The sequence below is a fragment of the Oryzias latipes genome, chromosome 17 (genome assembly GCF_053564925.1).
Source record: "Oryzias latipes strain Hd-rR chromosome 17, Olatipes_Hd-rR_3.1".
In the NCBI taxonomy this organism is placed as follows: Eukaryota; Metazoa; Chordata; class Actinopteri; order Beloniformes; family Adrianichthyidae; genus Oryzias; species Oryzias latipes.
Window position 1 is genome coordinate 4796896 of NC_136253.1, and position 15797 is coordinate 4812692.

At 40.8% G+C, this 15797-nt stretch overlaps 1 protein-coding gene across 6 annotated transcripts in view; it reads left to right on the top strand.

Annotated features, from left to right (window-relative positions):
• cadm3 (cell adhesion molecule 3) overlaps positions 1–15353 on the top strand; it is a 121327-nt gene extending 105974 nt beyond the window's left edge. The window contains exons 8-12 of one of the 6 annotated variants that reach the window (XM_023964905.2): positions 4089–4261; positions 4608–5000; positions 5504–5527; positions 8757–8882; positions 11427–15353. In XM_023964905.2, the coding sequence (XP_023820673.1) occupies positions 4089–4261; positions 4608–5000; positions 5504–5527; positions 8757–8882; positions 11427–11545 (835 nt within the window). In that variant the 3' untranslated portion in view covers positions 11546–15353. The remainder of the gene's footprint in view (positions 1–4088; positions 4262–4607; positions 5001–5503; positions 5528–8756; positions 8883–11426) is intronic. The other 5 variants (XM_023964906.2, XM_023964907.2, XM_023964908.2 and 2 more) reach the window with 5 other exon arrangements.
• Positions 15354–15797: the final 444 nt, after the last annotated feature.

Here is a 15797-nt window from a genome sequence, read left to right on the forward strand (position 1 = left end):
GCGCAGGTTTTATAACAGGATTACAGTAAGCTGTTACTTATTAAAAGATAAGTTCACCATTGCTTTATATTGCCATCACCAACTATCAGCGCCAGCAAAGCTGCTATTTGTCGGTGTTGTAAATCTCTTCCCTTGAGAGGCAGCATGTTTCCCCTGAGATCATGACCACCAAGTAATCCGTCTCTCCGCGCTCCGAGGTGTCTGTGTATTTCATCCCGGTTATGGGAGCAAAAACTGTGTTTTTTATTATATTTTCCCCAAACCAATCAGCGCACAATCGCATGAATGCATCTGAGGATAAATATAAAGGAGAGATGTATCGTCGGCTGAACGTGGTGTCTTTCCCATCTCAGTGACACCAGTGAAAGGCGCCGTTTTATGTGAAAGCATATTTTGACAACATTATCATGCAGTTTTGATGCTGGCATCAAATCAAACTCTTGAGTGGAAGCGATAAAGTCACAAGAGACTAGAACTGTGAAAAGAAAAACTTTGTGACAAAGAGCTGTGCGGTCTCCGAGACGACGGACCGCTCACTGTTGATTCTACAAAGTGTGACATTTTCCTCTGGCTGGGCTGGCTTACTGCTGTACAACTGTCGTTTCCAACTAAACAGCGTCTAAGGTGAGGCAACGTCTCAACTATGAAGTGGAACAGCACAAAAGCAAAAAAGGGGAAGATTAAATCACGAAATAGCTCAAAAAACTAGCTGTTGTGCTAGGTGAACACTGGACATGAGACGTTCAAGAGCAGATTTAGCAAACGGTGTTCACACTGGAAAAACAGGGAGGGGCTTCTCCTTATTGTTTTTCGGCTCCTTACCGTTTGGTGTACTCTAGGCTTGGTGTGAAACATCAGAGTGGTGTAAATCTGCAACACATGTTTATTTGACACTCATTTTGCATGTAGAGTCATAAGAATGTACTTAGTGTCGCGTGAAAACGAGTTTTAATCGCAGAAGCATGAAACACACGTTTATTACTCTATTACACAGGCTTTTCATTGAAAGTTCAACACGCATTGCATTAGATAGAATCATTGAAAATTGAATGTTATGCATCCCAATAACAAGTTTTAGTCTTTATTTTTTGGTAGTTATAAGCAAGTGGTTTTTTTGTGTGTTTTTTGGGTCCTAAAAACTAGTGTAACAAGTGGAAATGACTCATTTTAAAACAAAATGTGAACAAAATGTAAATCTAGTAAAAGTTGGACCATTTTTATAAATCCTCTTAAAATCTAAAACTAGCACTTATTGCTAAAACATAAATCTTAATTTTATTTCCAAAATAATGACAACAAATGCCAATCTTTTCAGTTGTTGAACTTTAAAATTACATCCCTTAAATTGAACCAAAATTACAGAGAAATTTGAGTTTGTTTGTTTTTTATCTTAAATCAGGTTTTCCTATTGTTTAGAGTCTTAAGCAAAATGATTTTGACTCATTTTAAAAATATTTTCCTCATTTTCTAAGTCCTAGCTCTTAATGTGACCAAAAATGATCCGTTTTTTTTCAGAAAAGTTTGGAGCAAAGAGAAGTAAAAACAGCTTCAAACCTGGTAAAATATCTTGAATTTCTAAAACAAGGTTTTAAGTCTCAGCAGTTTGCAGTGTAAAAACTGCTCACTGTTTTAGTAAAGACTGGTGAGAAACCCATGATTTTCACTGCAGTGTGAGACTATCTGCATTTTTCGGGAGTTTCAGGCGCTCGAACTGGAACACAAATATCTTTGAGTTTGTTGCAGGTTGAAAAGAAGCTGTGATTAAAACGCCTTGACTGAATTGGTGTGACTGTTTAGAATGATGTGCCAAAAAAGCTTCACAAGTAACAGAGGTGTGAAGGTGTGCTTTTATCCAACTGTTATTCCTGAAAGAAAAATGTCTGTTCAGCCACTAAATGCTCGCCTTTCTTTGCTGGCTAACCTCAGACTGTGTGTTTGGTGTTTAGCAGCAACAAAGCTCTTTCTTCTTGTTGAAAAAAACTGAAGCTACCGCAGAAAACAGGTTGCAACAAAATGTTAGTGTAAATAGACGTAAAAAAGCAGAAATCCTGCACAACTGCAGGGTTAAGTGATTAATTATATCATCCATCGTTGGGGTAAAAATAGTTATGAGTGCAGCTACAAGTGAGTCCATGTCTGTAAAGACACAGGAAGTGCTGCCAAGACTTCAGTGTTAAAATGAAACAATTCTCTGCTTTACTGCAGGAAAAATGATGACCATATGTTTCAGCTTCAAGCAAACCATTACTTGTAGATGATGTTTACTGATATATGATTGTGAAATGAAAATGTTTCACCTCAAAAGATCTTGCAGCACAGAATGACAGACAGATTTTCAGCAGGCATTAAGAGAAGTGTCCCTACATTCTGATTATTCTGCTTCAGCTACCTGCCGTATAACAGACAGTGACTTTTACACATTATGTTCAACAACTGAGCACCAGCTAATGCCGGGAAATGAGAAGTTAATTGTTCGGTTAATTGCATATATCTTGCATGTGAGAGTGGTTTTATAATCCAGCGGGTGACATTTTACTGCAGGTAACCAGACTGTGCAGAAAGACACAGGGAAGAGGCGCAGACCCTAAACACTTAACCGTGGTAAAATCCTTTTCATTCACCTCGGTGAACTCAGGAGCTCCTCCTCAGCTGTCAAAGGTCTTAGAGAAAACTCAAAGGAAACTTTGGGTCGGACTCACTCACTCCGTGTTTTTGAGCAGCAAAAGTCAGAAATCTATACATTTTTAATCAGGCCCCTGACCTTGTCCATCAGCAACAACAGATCGATTTCATTTACTCAGACCGTGATTACAGCTAGTGAACAGTTGTTCACCTAACTAGTCCTACTTCAGTACGTTGAAGTGGTAAATTTAGTTTTTTCTTTTCCATATTTCATGGAGTAATGAATACTTCCATCCTGGATGCCCGTGTAATTACTGTACAGCACTTGAGGACGGCTGCATTTACATAATTGATTGTTTTATCACGCCACGTCCTGCTATCGCTCTCATGTACTATCTGATACACAGAATGGGTCTAACACTGGCACACGTGAAATGTTCATTCTGCTTCCTCCATCTTTTCCTTTTTAGCCCCTTTCTTCCTCTATTGTTCCATCCCTCTTTCCTTTGTTCATCTGTATGTTTTGACTGTTTAACTCATTTGTTGCTTTTATCTTTTCTTTTTCTTTATCCTTTCCCTTCTACATGCAAAAACTGAATATCAGGAAAGTAAAAAGACCTAATGTGTTAAGAACAATTGTGTCATTTTTGGTTTTGCAAGACGTTTTTCAAGAAAAAAAATAATCTTAGTTTTACTTATTTATTATCCTATTATCCTAAAATTAAAGTGAAACAATTTTTCTTATCCCACTGGCAGTTTTACTTGCTGGGGGTTAAATGATTCATTTTAACAACGATTTGATTTGTATCATAATTTGTGATTGATGATACGATTCCTAGTGGATATTGTTTTGTTTTGAATGATCTGATTCACTGACCTAAATTGGATCCAAGACATATTTAGCCAAAACCTCAACCGGTGGGACTCAGACATAAATTCCACATCCAAATAATCCAAATGGAGCATTCTTAGAACATTCTAGCACACTGTATGGTCACTGCATGTTTTTGCTAAATTCAAAGCATTTCCACACATTAGACTGGAATGATGTCATTAACATATTTTGTCCGCTGTCATGGCACTTGGTCATTTTTACGTTATAGTAGAATAAACCTAGCATGTCTTAATCCAAAGGCTATTTTCCAATATTGATTATAATCGATCTATTTTACTACATTCAATACTTTTATAATGGTTTAGTTTGATTTGATTAACAACTTGTCTCAGACAGATTGATCTGGTTGCATCGAAGGAATAGAGATCAATTCATCGATTAACTCAATTAATCGTTACACTTTTGCTCAATTAAAGAGCATTTTTCAAATTGTAAGACTTGTTTCTATGGGGCCTGTTTTTGCAGACTGACTCTCTTCCTCATCCCTTCACTGTATTCATTTCTGGAAACTTCAGCAAACACGCTTTCAGGCTTTTAAACCATCTTTTTCCCACTACTTTTTTTTCCTCAGACCTGCTAACTACATCTGGGAGAGAAGAGATGGAGACCTCCCTCTGTTGGCCAAACCTGATGGAGCTGTCTTGTACTTCTCCATGCTCAACAAATCCGACAACGGCGTCTACGTCTGCCACGCTGACAACGGCATTGGGAAAAGCAGCGGGGAGTACACGCTTCAGGTGCAAGGTAAGAGATGGAGGAAGAGAAATGAAAACAAAGGGAGGAGACGCAGCAGAGAGATGGAGACAAGAGCAGGGTTCTTTATGTTTCTTCATCACTTTTGATTTCTTCTGTCGTTTCTTGTGGCTTTGTTTGCACTTCCATCTTTTTTCTTTTCTGATTTTCTTTCGTTTCTTTCTTTCTGCTTTCATTTGTTGTTTTTATTCCTCATCCAACTGCGCTGTCATAAATGCTTTTACAAATTCTGGCGCCTCTTTTCCTCTGCTTGGCGTGCCCTGTTCGACCAATCCGTGGCCGTTTTCTGTGCTTCGCTTTGCCCACATTGCTGCCTCATTTTCCTTCTCCTCCAAAGATCTTACCAAATCAGACTCCCCAGACACCACCCAGCCCCCCATTGGTTCTCCAGATTCTTCATCCTTCACCCACTTACTGCCATTGTCTTCCACTCCTGACGTTTTTTTTGGTTCAGGCTCTGAATCCACTGACTTCCCGCTCTTTTCTTCCTCCACTACCTCCCCGTCAACCGCAGTCATTTCAACCACGTTGTCCTTCTCCGCCACCACCACCCTCTCCAACGCCCTCTTCCCTGACATGCCGCTTTCTCCTGAATCTTCCTCATCCTCCCCTAAAGCTGTCCCTTCCTCTGCAAGCATCCCTCCTCTCAATGCCACTCCCTCCTCCTCCTCCTCCTCCTCCCCCACATCCCCAGTTTCCGTCCGGCTGGATGGACTTAACACTTTCACAGGTAAAACCAGCCGCACACTGACACAAACACACACCACGCTTAGTAATGGAGTGGAAAGAGAAAAAACGTTAAAGTTGCAGCTTTTGTTTTTTCTCCTTCAATACACAGATTGTGTAGCTGTCACAAATAGTCGGGAGTTTGTTTTTTTATGCTTACACATCTGCAAACACACACACACACACACACACAATGCCTGTAAACGGAAGAAATGATGCGCAAAATGTGGATTCACTGCTGTTTCATGTTTTTTTTTCTTGTTTTCCTCTATACCCTATTCTCATTTTCTTTTCCAAACAACCTCCTGTTCATTCATCCATCCATCCATCCATCCATCCATCCATCCATCCATCCATCCATCCATCCATCCATCCATCCATCCATCCATCCATCCATCCATCCATCCATCCATCCATCCATCCATCTTTCTATCCATTCATCCATCCATCCATCCATCCCCTCTGTTCATCCAAACATTCAACAATTCATCTCCTGATCCCCTTCAGAAGAAGATGCAGGCAACATCGCAGGTATAACTTTTTCAGCAGTCACCCGTCCCTGTGACTTCTTGTCCACCTGTCTGTGCGTCTGTCCGTCTCTTATCTGTCTTACACACGGGAAAGTAGAATAGTCTGGGGGCCCTTTGAGTTCCAGAGCAGCGGGATGAATATTTCATCCTGCCGCCCACAAAACACATGCAAACAGAAGCACACATCCTCAGAGGCCACGCACGCACCTCCAGCTTTTACATAAAGACAGGCAGGCTGGTGTGACCCTGTAAGTGGTAGAAGTAATTTACAGAGTTCTTTATTTCCTGTGTGTGTCTTTGTGTGTGTCTTTCTCATTGTGCTGGGCAGGGGAGGGGGTCAGGACTGGCAGTGTTCTTGGGTCTTGTCTGCTTTCTTTTGATGCTGACAGGAGGATTTATACGCTCATTCCCATTCTCGCCCCGTCAGCATGCCCCTGTCACCTCCACACTGCCCAGCCAGACTGTGTTTTGAACTTTCCGTGTGTGTCTGTGTGTGCTCAGAGCCCCCATCTCCTCATCCCACCCCTCCCTCTTTTCCCTCCTCCCTGTCTTTGGTTGGACGTTGTTAGGCTTCATCACTTCTCTAAGTGGCAGAAGTAATATTTAGTCAGACAAAATTGGCCATTCACCACATCATCTGGCGTCCCAGCTGGTTGAAATGTGTTACTTTCATCATTTGCTTCAGTTTTGTATACGTCTGCTGTTGTGCCTTTGTGTGTCTTTTCTGTAATCTGATTGGGTGCACAGGCAAGCAGTTTCCTCCAGTTTGATCCTCACCCCCACTGATCTGAACCATTGTAAAACAAGCCAAATGGAAAGCAGCCTTTTCCACTGCCTTCTGTATCAGTCATCAGTTTCTTTAAGGCTCCGAAGCTTTGTGTTAGAAGGGCTTTTGGGAAACTTTTTTATTGACTATTAGACTGTATCCCGGCGGGGATAGGCTCCAGCGACCTCGTGACCCCAAAAGGGACAAAAAAAGAAGATGAAGGAATGAATGAATAACTGTTGGACTTTATTGATGTCTGAAAAGACAAAATGATTACCGCTTAAAATTTATATAGAAAAAGATAAATACTTGACAAAATAATAAGGATTATGACAAACTGCAGATATGACAAAGTTAGGTTTTATCCTTACATGATCTACTGTACTCGTTATTTCATCCACACATCTTACAAACAAAACAAGACAGAACCTTTCTTTCATTAGAAAAAAAATGTTAAAAGAACAAGCTGAAACTGGAAGACTGTCGGTCTATAGAATATTATTTAATACTTCCAGGTTTTTTTCTTTGTTTACACACAGATTAAAACAGGTTTGAAAATTTTAGAAGACAGGTTAAAAACCAAACTTTACTCCCAAACATGGAAAATTAGAGACTTAAAGTAAAAGACTGTTAGAAGACGATTTAAAGTGCGCTGTTGGAGTCAAAACACCAGATTGTCAGAGTTAGTTTGTGCTTTTTTATTACAGAGCAACCATGAAGGCTTCGCACATTCCCAGGATTTTTTCAGAATGTCGCACAACTTAGACCGGTTTCTATATTAATACAGTCCCTGCAGAGGATTTCCAGATAGGTGAGCTTGTACAAATGCAGGAGAGCATTAATGATCACACATTTAATTAGGACGACACATCCCCATTGCACAACACATGGTCTTTGTATGTAGTGTTGGGGAAAAGGAATGAATGGATGCACAAAAATCAAAATCACACAATCCGACAAAGATGATAACAAAAAATGCTACTAAAGTTTTTCATTTAATGAGAGATATCCTTTATCTATTATTTTGTCTCTTTTAAAGTAAAATAACAGTTTCACATGACATTATTGTTAAAATGACCTTTATTGATGCTTTGAATCAACAGAGAATGACTTTTACAACTTTTACACAGTTAAGGATTACAAAAGACCATAAATAGACAATAGATATATAATAAATGTTCATTTTAGCCATTTTAGATTTAAAAAGGGATATCTTTTCTCGTTACACTTTTTTTCAAGGGATTGGAAAAGGTTGAGAATTAAGAAAATACATTTGGAATGCTATAACTGTGAAATAAAAGTAATTATGAGTTCAATTTATTAAAATGATTGAAATTGAATAAACTCAAAACAAGAGTTGTCTGCAACCTGAGGCTCCGGCGCCACGTGTGGAGCCTCTTTTATCCCTACATTGTGGCAGTTGACACAGAATGTATTTTATTTTGAAAAGAATTAGTATGTTTTGCTGTATAATTATTCATTCATCCATCTTCTAAACCTGTTTTTGTCCCTTTCGGGGTCACGGGGCTACTGGGGGCTAACCCGGCCCCTCATAGGCGAAGGCAGAGGACACCCTGGACAGGTCGGCAGTTTGACGCAGGGCCACAATCACACAACCATGCACACGTATAAAAGGCTTAATGTGCACAAAACAGAGAGGTGGGATTTTGTGGCTTTCATTAGTTTTGGTCAGTAAAAGACTGGCACAAATGGCTCTTTCAGCATCACAGGTTGCTGACCCCAGGTCTAAGCAGTCCTCCAATGCTGTACATTCGTAGATTGTATCACATTGTAGTTAGCATCAACTTACCTTGTATACACAGCCTGCAGACTGACCGCCTCACTGACGTGTAGGCTGCTCTGAATGTGGGAGCTGTTGATTCAACTCTGAATTTTTCAAAACGGCCAAAGAAAAAAGCCAAAGATGGCTGCAGTAGGAACAGAAACTTCCTCTGACACCGACAGCTTCAGGGGTTCTTTGTTGGGACTTGGTCTGCAACCTGTGCAACCCTGCTGCAAGTCAGGCACAAACAGTTTTCAGCGGAGGGTGATGAAATGACCTCCGTCATTTTGCCTGTCTGTTTCTCTTCTTCTGCATCCCTTTCTTCTCCTCCTGAAGAATTGCTGCTGGAAATATTGTACACTACCCTTGACTCTTCTGCACTTTTCTTTGTGCCTCATCACTGTCACTCTTTTCTTCTCCCTCTCTTTCTTACTGTTTCTGTGGCCTTTCATCACCCAGCTTCCATTTCCATCAATGCTCATCCACCACCTTTTTTAATATTCTGCTGTAAATCATTGTTTCTTTTCTCATTTTTATTTATTTGATGTTTTTTCTTCATCGATTTGATTATTGGTCATTTATCTCTTCTCCTCCACTCCCTTTCCTCCTCCTTGTTTTATGGCTTGTACTCATCTCTCAATGATCCTGACCTGTCCTCTCTCTGCCTACCTTCTTCTGAAGACCCCACTGCCATGTCGACGTCTTCGGGAGTGGACCACGCGGTGATCGGAGGGGTGGTGGCCGTTATAGTCTTCATCCTGCTTTGCCTGCTCATTGTCTTTGGCAGATACCTAATCAGACACAAAGGTAGAGAGCCCGAATAATTAATCATGCACACACATGAAGATGCACAGCCACACCGCTGCGTGTGTGAAAAAAACAAAAAAGAATGAAACCGGACCTCAAAAACAGAGACGCACTAATGACATTTTTCTTAAAAACGAGACTTCTCTATCATCTTTTATTTGGTTCCATCAAAGTCGAGGTTTCACAGCTCATCCCTCTTTTGTAGACGGGTGGCCAAATGCAGGACTTGGATCCAGATGATTGAATCTTAAGAGCTTCCTGTCAAGAAAGATGATTAACTAACTGACTTGCTAATGTAGCCTTATCTCTTGAGTCTTACTCAGGTTTCAAAGTGTAGATTTTTTCATACAAAAACTCCCATTACTCCCATCCATGCATTCAGAGCTAATGGAAGGAAGCTGGGAGTAGCATTTCACTGCCTAGATAGGACAGCCGATAAAAAAATATATTAGATTTGTTTCAATTTTATTGTCAGTGCACATCTTTACAGTAAAATGACTTCCAGAAGTGGTAAATTCTTACATATTTCAGCTAGTCACTAAGAAAACTTTTTTTAATTGTAGATTTTTATTTTAGAAGAAAATGTATGGGACTTTATTTCTTGTAAATTCTTAGACCGAATTAGGCAAGGGGATTTTAAAAAATGGAAATGGTTCTCTTGAGTCCACTGTAATAAAAAAAAAAAAAGTTAGGAACTTGCAACAATAGTAAATAGTAAGTAATTGAGATGTGATTTGACATAATAAAGTTATATTTCTAATTCTCCAATTTGAAAATGCTCCAACCAATGATTGAATCACTACTGGATTGCTGTGACCTACTGTGGAGTCACTCAAAATGCCCTTTGACCTTGACAGCCTTGTGGAGCTCTGCTGCTCCTCTTTGAACAGGAACCAACAAACACATAGATGTGCTGTAACCCCAATCCTTGCCTCCCTGCATAGACTTCCTGTTTGTTTAAAAATTCTTTGGAGCTTTTTGTTCTTGTTTTTTAAGCACGGGATGGGCTGGCCCCCCAGTGCATGTCTGCCTTCCATCACATTTACACAGCAGTCAGATTTAAAAAAAAGATCAGACGGGTCAACTGGGTCCTGAAATGAAACCTGGATCCAGGAGAGGCCGGCTTTTTGCTTTCGTTTTTTTACTCAAACTGTGTGAGGACATTAACTCTTGAAACCATCAGATCTTCTCTTAATAACCTGCTTTTATGATTTAGAATGTGTGGATGGTAATTTGATGGTTAGCACTCTCCCCTCACCACTAGAAGGTCTTGGTTCAAATCCCAGCAGGGTCTTTTCCGTGTTCCGTGTGGAGTTTGCATGTTCCCCTCGAGCATGCGTGGGTTTTCTCCAGACACTCTGGTTTCCTCCTCTGAAAACATGCTTCAAAGGTGGACTGATGACTTTTAATATTGTCTTATAGCTGTGAATAGGAGTGTGGCCCTTTGATGGGATGGGCGAACTGTCCAGTGGGAACCCCACCCTTGCCCTGGTGTAGCTGGGATAGGCTCCAGCAACCCCATGGCCGGCTCAAAAGCAGGAAAAGAAGATGAGCGGATGACTTTGGCCCCTCTGTTGTGCTTTATCTGCTTCTTTAAAGTTCCACTCCCATAATCTTTTGATCTATTTTTAAAGTGTTCCCAGCTGTCTTTAAATCATGGTTGCCGTTTTTATCCAAAATGATTTTTTTTTTTAAATTGTCGTTTTATAAGACATAGTTTCTATAGAGTAGTTCATGGGAAGTTCACCTTTGAGTTGTAGCTGTGTACATGGTCGCAGAAAAACTACATCTGATTATAACTAGGTGTTTATTCCAATTACTTTTGTCCATGTAACCGCAGCCATTGTCTCCCACTAGCTTACAGCCAACCTAACATTACTGGTGCAAAAACATGGCAAGCAACATTGGAGTCATCCAGCCATAAAGTTCAGGTCCAGATTCCAGCTCAGACAGGAAAACAAAGCCGTTCATGGATTTATTTGTCTGCAGGTGGATGCATCAGAATGGAGCAGAGCAGGAAGTGCTTGGCTCGCCGATTTTAGTTTGTTTTTTAAGAACTACAAGCTTTTTCCAATGGCCTTTTGTTGTCTGCCCCATTTTTACAGTTTGAATCAAGAAATACTCAGATAAGCAATTTTGGGCTTAACTTTCTTAGTGAATGTCCTCCATTATCAGAAAAAAACAAAAACATGGATTTCATTGGAGCAAATCTTTAATAAATGTTATTTTTTGTGTAAGAATGTTTCTGTAATTTCATCATATTAAGTAATACAAATGTTTGCTTAGTTAATGATCTCTAATAAAAAGGAGAATTGGATTGTTTATAAATTCCTTTTATCCTTTTATTTTTGCATAACTCCCAAAGGTGTTAAGAAGGCTGGTTATCTCTGGGCTTAAAGAAAAAGTGTCCCACAGAAATGTTCCTTCCATAAAGCTGTCAGAGCTCCCAGGCTTTACCACTTCCAGAGGTTTACTTTAACGCATCGACTGCCCTCTCTGTCTGTCTGCTGCTCACTGGCGCTCTTCGTCAATCTTGTGCCACAGGGACGTATCTGACCCACGAAGCCAAGGGCTCGGACGACGCCCCTGACGCTGACACGGCTATCATCAACGCCGAGGGAGGCCACTCTGGAGCGGACGACAAGAAGGAGTACTTCATCTAGTCAAAGGACGAAAACGCTGGAGGAAAAGAAAAGATGCTGGAGCAGCAGAGGAGAAGTAGGGGTGGAGTGAAGGAAAGAAACAAAGCTCTGTTTGTTTTCTCTTCGGTTCTGTCTGAGGGATGGTGGGGGGGAGGGGAGGAACTGTGGGTGGGATAAAGACATGAGCTTCAACTACCCTCTTTGGTTTGATACAGGGAAGAGAGAATTTGCACTGACATTCGGATGAACTGAATTTAAAACACACACACACACAGACACACGTCAAATTTTGAACAAACCAGTGTTTTCACACAGACTTGATGCTTGTAGACGCTCAGATGAACAGACCCAGACTTTCTACTAACTTGATTTTGACTCATTATCACATTGTCACACAAGCGTCCTTCTCTTACGTGCTGCGAAAACAGAAATTGTAAGTCACATTCCGACATTTCCTCACAATGTTTCCTTTCTTCAGCCTCCACACCTTCTTTTTCTGACATTTCTACCAAACCTGACTCATCCTTTTCGTCTCAGAACAAGACACAACTCTGTCTAAACAACAATTTTGACTCACAAACTAAATTTCTTACTTTTAGAATTCAATTTGACCTCTAAATCCAGGTGCAAAGATTTTTCCTCTCTTAAAAACCTCCAATACTGGTGCAAAAATAGCATTCCCACCTTGTGCAGCCAAGCATATGAATAAATACTTATATATATACAGTATATATATATATATATATACATAAATTATATAGCATTCTTTTTACAAGACGAAAAATGTTTGGTGTGCTGTAAATACACACTCTGTCTCTCTCTTTCCTCTTTCATTCATCCTGTTACTGACAGTAGTAACGCATATACTCTAAAAAAGCCTGCCTGTTTCTATGACATGCGTGGACATGCAGTCGAAAATATCAATATCTGGGGGAAAATTGTAAATTTAACAACTATGATGTTGCGATAAAAACTAACCTTATCTGCAAATATTTGTACTGAATGAAGGATGTTTTTCAAGTTTGATTTGCCCTTTGTTCTCTCTCTCTCTGCAGCGTCTCTGTGTTACTGTCAGTGTTAACGGTTTACAGTGTCTGATGGTTTTTCTGTCACAAACTCCATAATCCTGATTTCAAATGTGTGTGTTGATTTTGTGGGGCTTGATCCTGTGCATCGTGTTGAGTCGCCCGTCAGACCCGACAAACATTACAGTGTAGCAGGAGCTGAAAGGACAGAAACTCTGAAAGGTGTCCCAGTCTTTTCATGGAGTTTGTAGTGCTCTGCTGAATCTAGCTTTCACCTTCACCCTTTTTCTGCCCGGCAACAGACCACTGTTCTTGGAGGCTTGGCGCTAAATTCGCTGAGTAGTGACATCATAGACGTCCTCTAAAAAGCTGGCATGTTTGCCGCTTCAGGACAGGGAGCGTTTTCCACTCAAGGTTAGACAGGACCGCCCATGTGAATTCTATCAAATGTTGTTGGGTAAAAACAAAAGGAAATTTGTAGCTATGAAACTCATTTACCAGCTTTACAAAAGATTCCCTTAAATGAACTGTTTTCTCAGAGTTGGGAGCCTGCCTTTTCCGTGCGATCGCCACTGAGCCCGGTGGAATTGATTGCAATCGAACTGAGAGGTACTGGATGGTGGACTGTGCACGTGCCAAGGTTTGGTTTGGCAGGCATTGTTCCCGGTCTGGGCTGAGCTAGCTGAAGAAAGTCATTTAGGAGCCTAAATGCCCTCTTCTCCTCTCTGCTTCGCATCCGCCTCTTTCATGGTTTAATCAATCAACCCGTCTGCGTCCCAATCCACCTTCACCTTTTTTCTCCTCTCCTCCGCATCACCATCTCCGAATCGATGTCGACTCTCCTCGCCCATCTTTGTTTATTTAGGATTTAGCATCTCTGGATGGTAGCCGATGGAGCTCTGTGGGAGGCTTTTGGAAAGGAATCCCTTCACCTCTGTCAGTCCCGCTCTGTCTGTAATCATTTTTCCAACCTTTCCAATTGATCAGGGATTTTGTTTGTTTCCCCACATTGTCCTTAACTGCTACCTGCTGCTTTGAAAACAAGTAGCGCAGCTAGAAGGCTTATCATCTAGTGATTCTGTTCTGGGATCTGAAGTCGGGTCAGCTGCTTTCCCTTCTTTCTTTTCCTTCAGACCCATACCCACGAGCTGCTGCCTGGATTCCACAATGGCTAATTCCCTGCATAAGATGATGATGCAGTGTTTAGGGAGTTTTCGAGACGTCCCCTCGCTACAGATTCAAAGCTGAGGCCTTTCCTGGTGGGCTTTGTACTTTCAGGAATCTCCTCCAGCCTCGGCTGCATGTTAGGTCAACGTTCAGCAGCAGCCACCGTGTGAAAAACCTCACGCACTTTCAGCAGAGGCGGCTTCCTCAACAGGATGCAGAGGCGGCGAGAGTTTACGATCTTTATTGGACGTTTTTAGTGAAGAAGAAATCACAACACTGCTTATGTCCCCCTTCAGCGTTTTATTCGTCTCATGTCTGCAGACCAGAGAACAGGCTTTGTCTCACTGAGCCAGCGGCTCACTTCAAAGATGTAAGCGATGAATTGTATTTAGCCTCAGTCTAACTTCTCTGTGAATGAAGAATGGAGGACCTGCCTCATTCTCAACAGAAGTGTCGTCTAATAAAAGTTGATGGACCTGTAGTTGCCTGTGATTTCGTGTCCTGTCCTTTGTCTTATTCGATGTGCTAGCATGTAGCTTGCATGAGAAGGGTTTGAAACTACTGTAGATATTTCTGGAGATAAGAAGCTCCTCCCCTGAGACAGGAGCGGCGGTCTGCCCAGCAGACCTCCCAGCCGTCCTCTAATCTGCAAACATGAGCCGTGCCCCAGTTTAATCCAGCTGCGCCTTCTCAAAAGTGCAGTCGTCCCCAAACAACTTCCAAGGCAAACAACCAAAGCGGACTCCTTTGATTTTTGCTTTCCCTCTGCTACTGCAAACATGAAAGCCACATTGGGTGGTGGCTGAGCTGGGACACATCAGTGCAGTGATGGCCGTTTGTCACCAGATGCCAGCAAACAGCAGCTTTGGCTTCTCCTCCCTCCACATGCGGCTGACTCTGACGCTCATCAGGCAGACACTCATATCTTTTCTTTTTGTAGAGCCAATCTATTTTTTAAATCAGGTTTTGTAAAAGTTGTGCATAATCTTCAGTGTGTCGCTTTCATTTCTCAACCCTCTCATTTCCTTAAAGTTAGATTCTGCAAAATTTGAATGTTAGAAATGTAGTTTTTTTGCATATTTCATTGTCTCAACGGCCGTTTTAGAATCCTTTCATGTATATAGCATTGCCTTTACAGGAGACTCTGACATGCATCCGTGCACACTTTGGTACACACGTGGGATACAAACACATCCACACACATATTTGGATATGCACAGCAGGCATGGCGTCTGTGAATATTTGTACATATGTGTGTGAATGTGTGTTTGTGTACGAGTGTGAAGTGTGTGACCTAAACAGACTCTGGAGACACTCTTTATGTGTGTTGCATACACATAAATGTTTCTTATTTCCATGACTAATAAAATGTTGGGTTTTTTTTGGTCTTTTTGAATGAAAAGTCTTCCTTTCTAGTAAATATCCATAACCCACGGGAATAGTGCTGTCATGTGTGTTAATTTGTAAAATGACGGATGATGTCATGTGAGACCCGCCCACACATGCTGTGGTGGGTTTTGCTTCTATTGGCTGTTTTGTCCACAAAGCATTTGTTCCTGCTTTATTTTCTTTTCTGTTTTTTTTAGACGATCAGTTCAATTGTTGACTTCAATAAATATTCATTTGGGTTATTTTCATCTGTTTCCTGTTTTTGTTTTTTGTCTTGTGAACAGCGGTCTATTAGGCTAAATTTATTCACAAACACTGTAGATTCTTAGGAAAACCTGCCGTCGTTTCATGGATATAAAAATTACTTTTCAAAAGCTCTGACATATGCATTAAAGCAAATTATTTGGTAATAGTTCATTTACTACTATTTGTTTTGGTGGGAAGAAAAAAAATCACATTTATTTAAGAGTGATTTAATAAAAATGTTCTCATGAAATAAAATCTTTTAAGTTTTCCTTTTTTAAATGATGTTTTTTCAGGAGTATCCAGGCTCACGACTAGTCTGATTTGTGGTAGTTTTTTTAGCAGATTTTAAATATTTAAAAAGTTTAACTTTTATGGCTATTACGACAGATGTCCAGCAGAGGGCAGTGCACTCAAATAAATCAGAACAAGCTGTTCTCAAACTCATC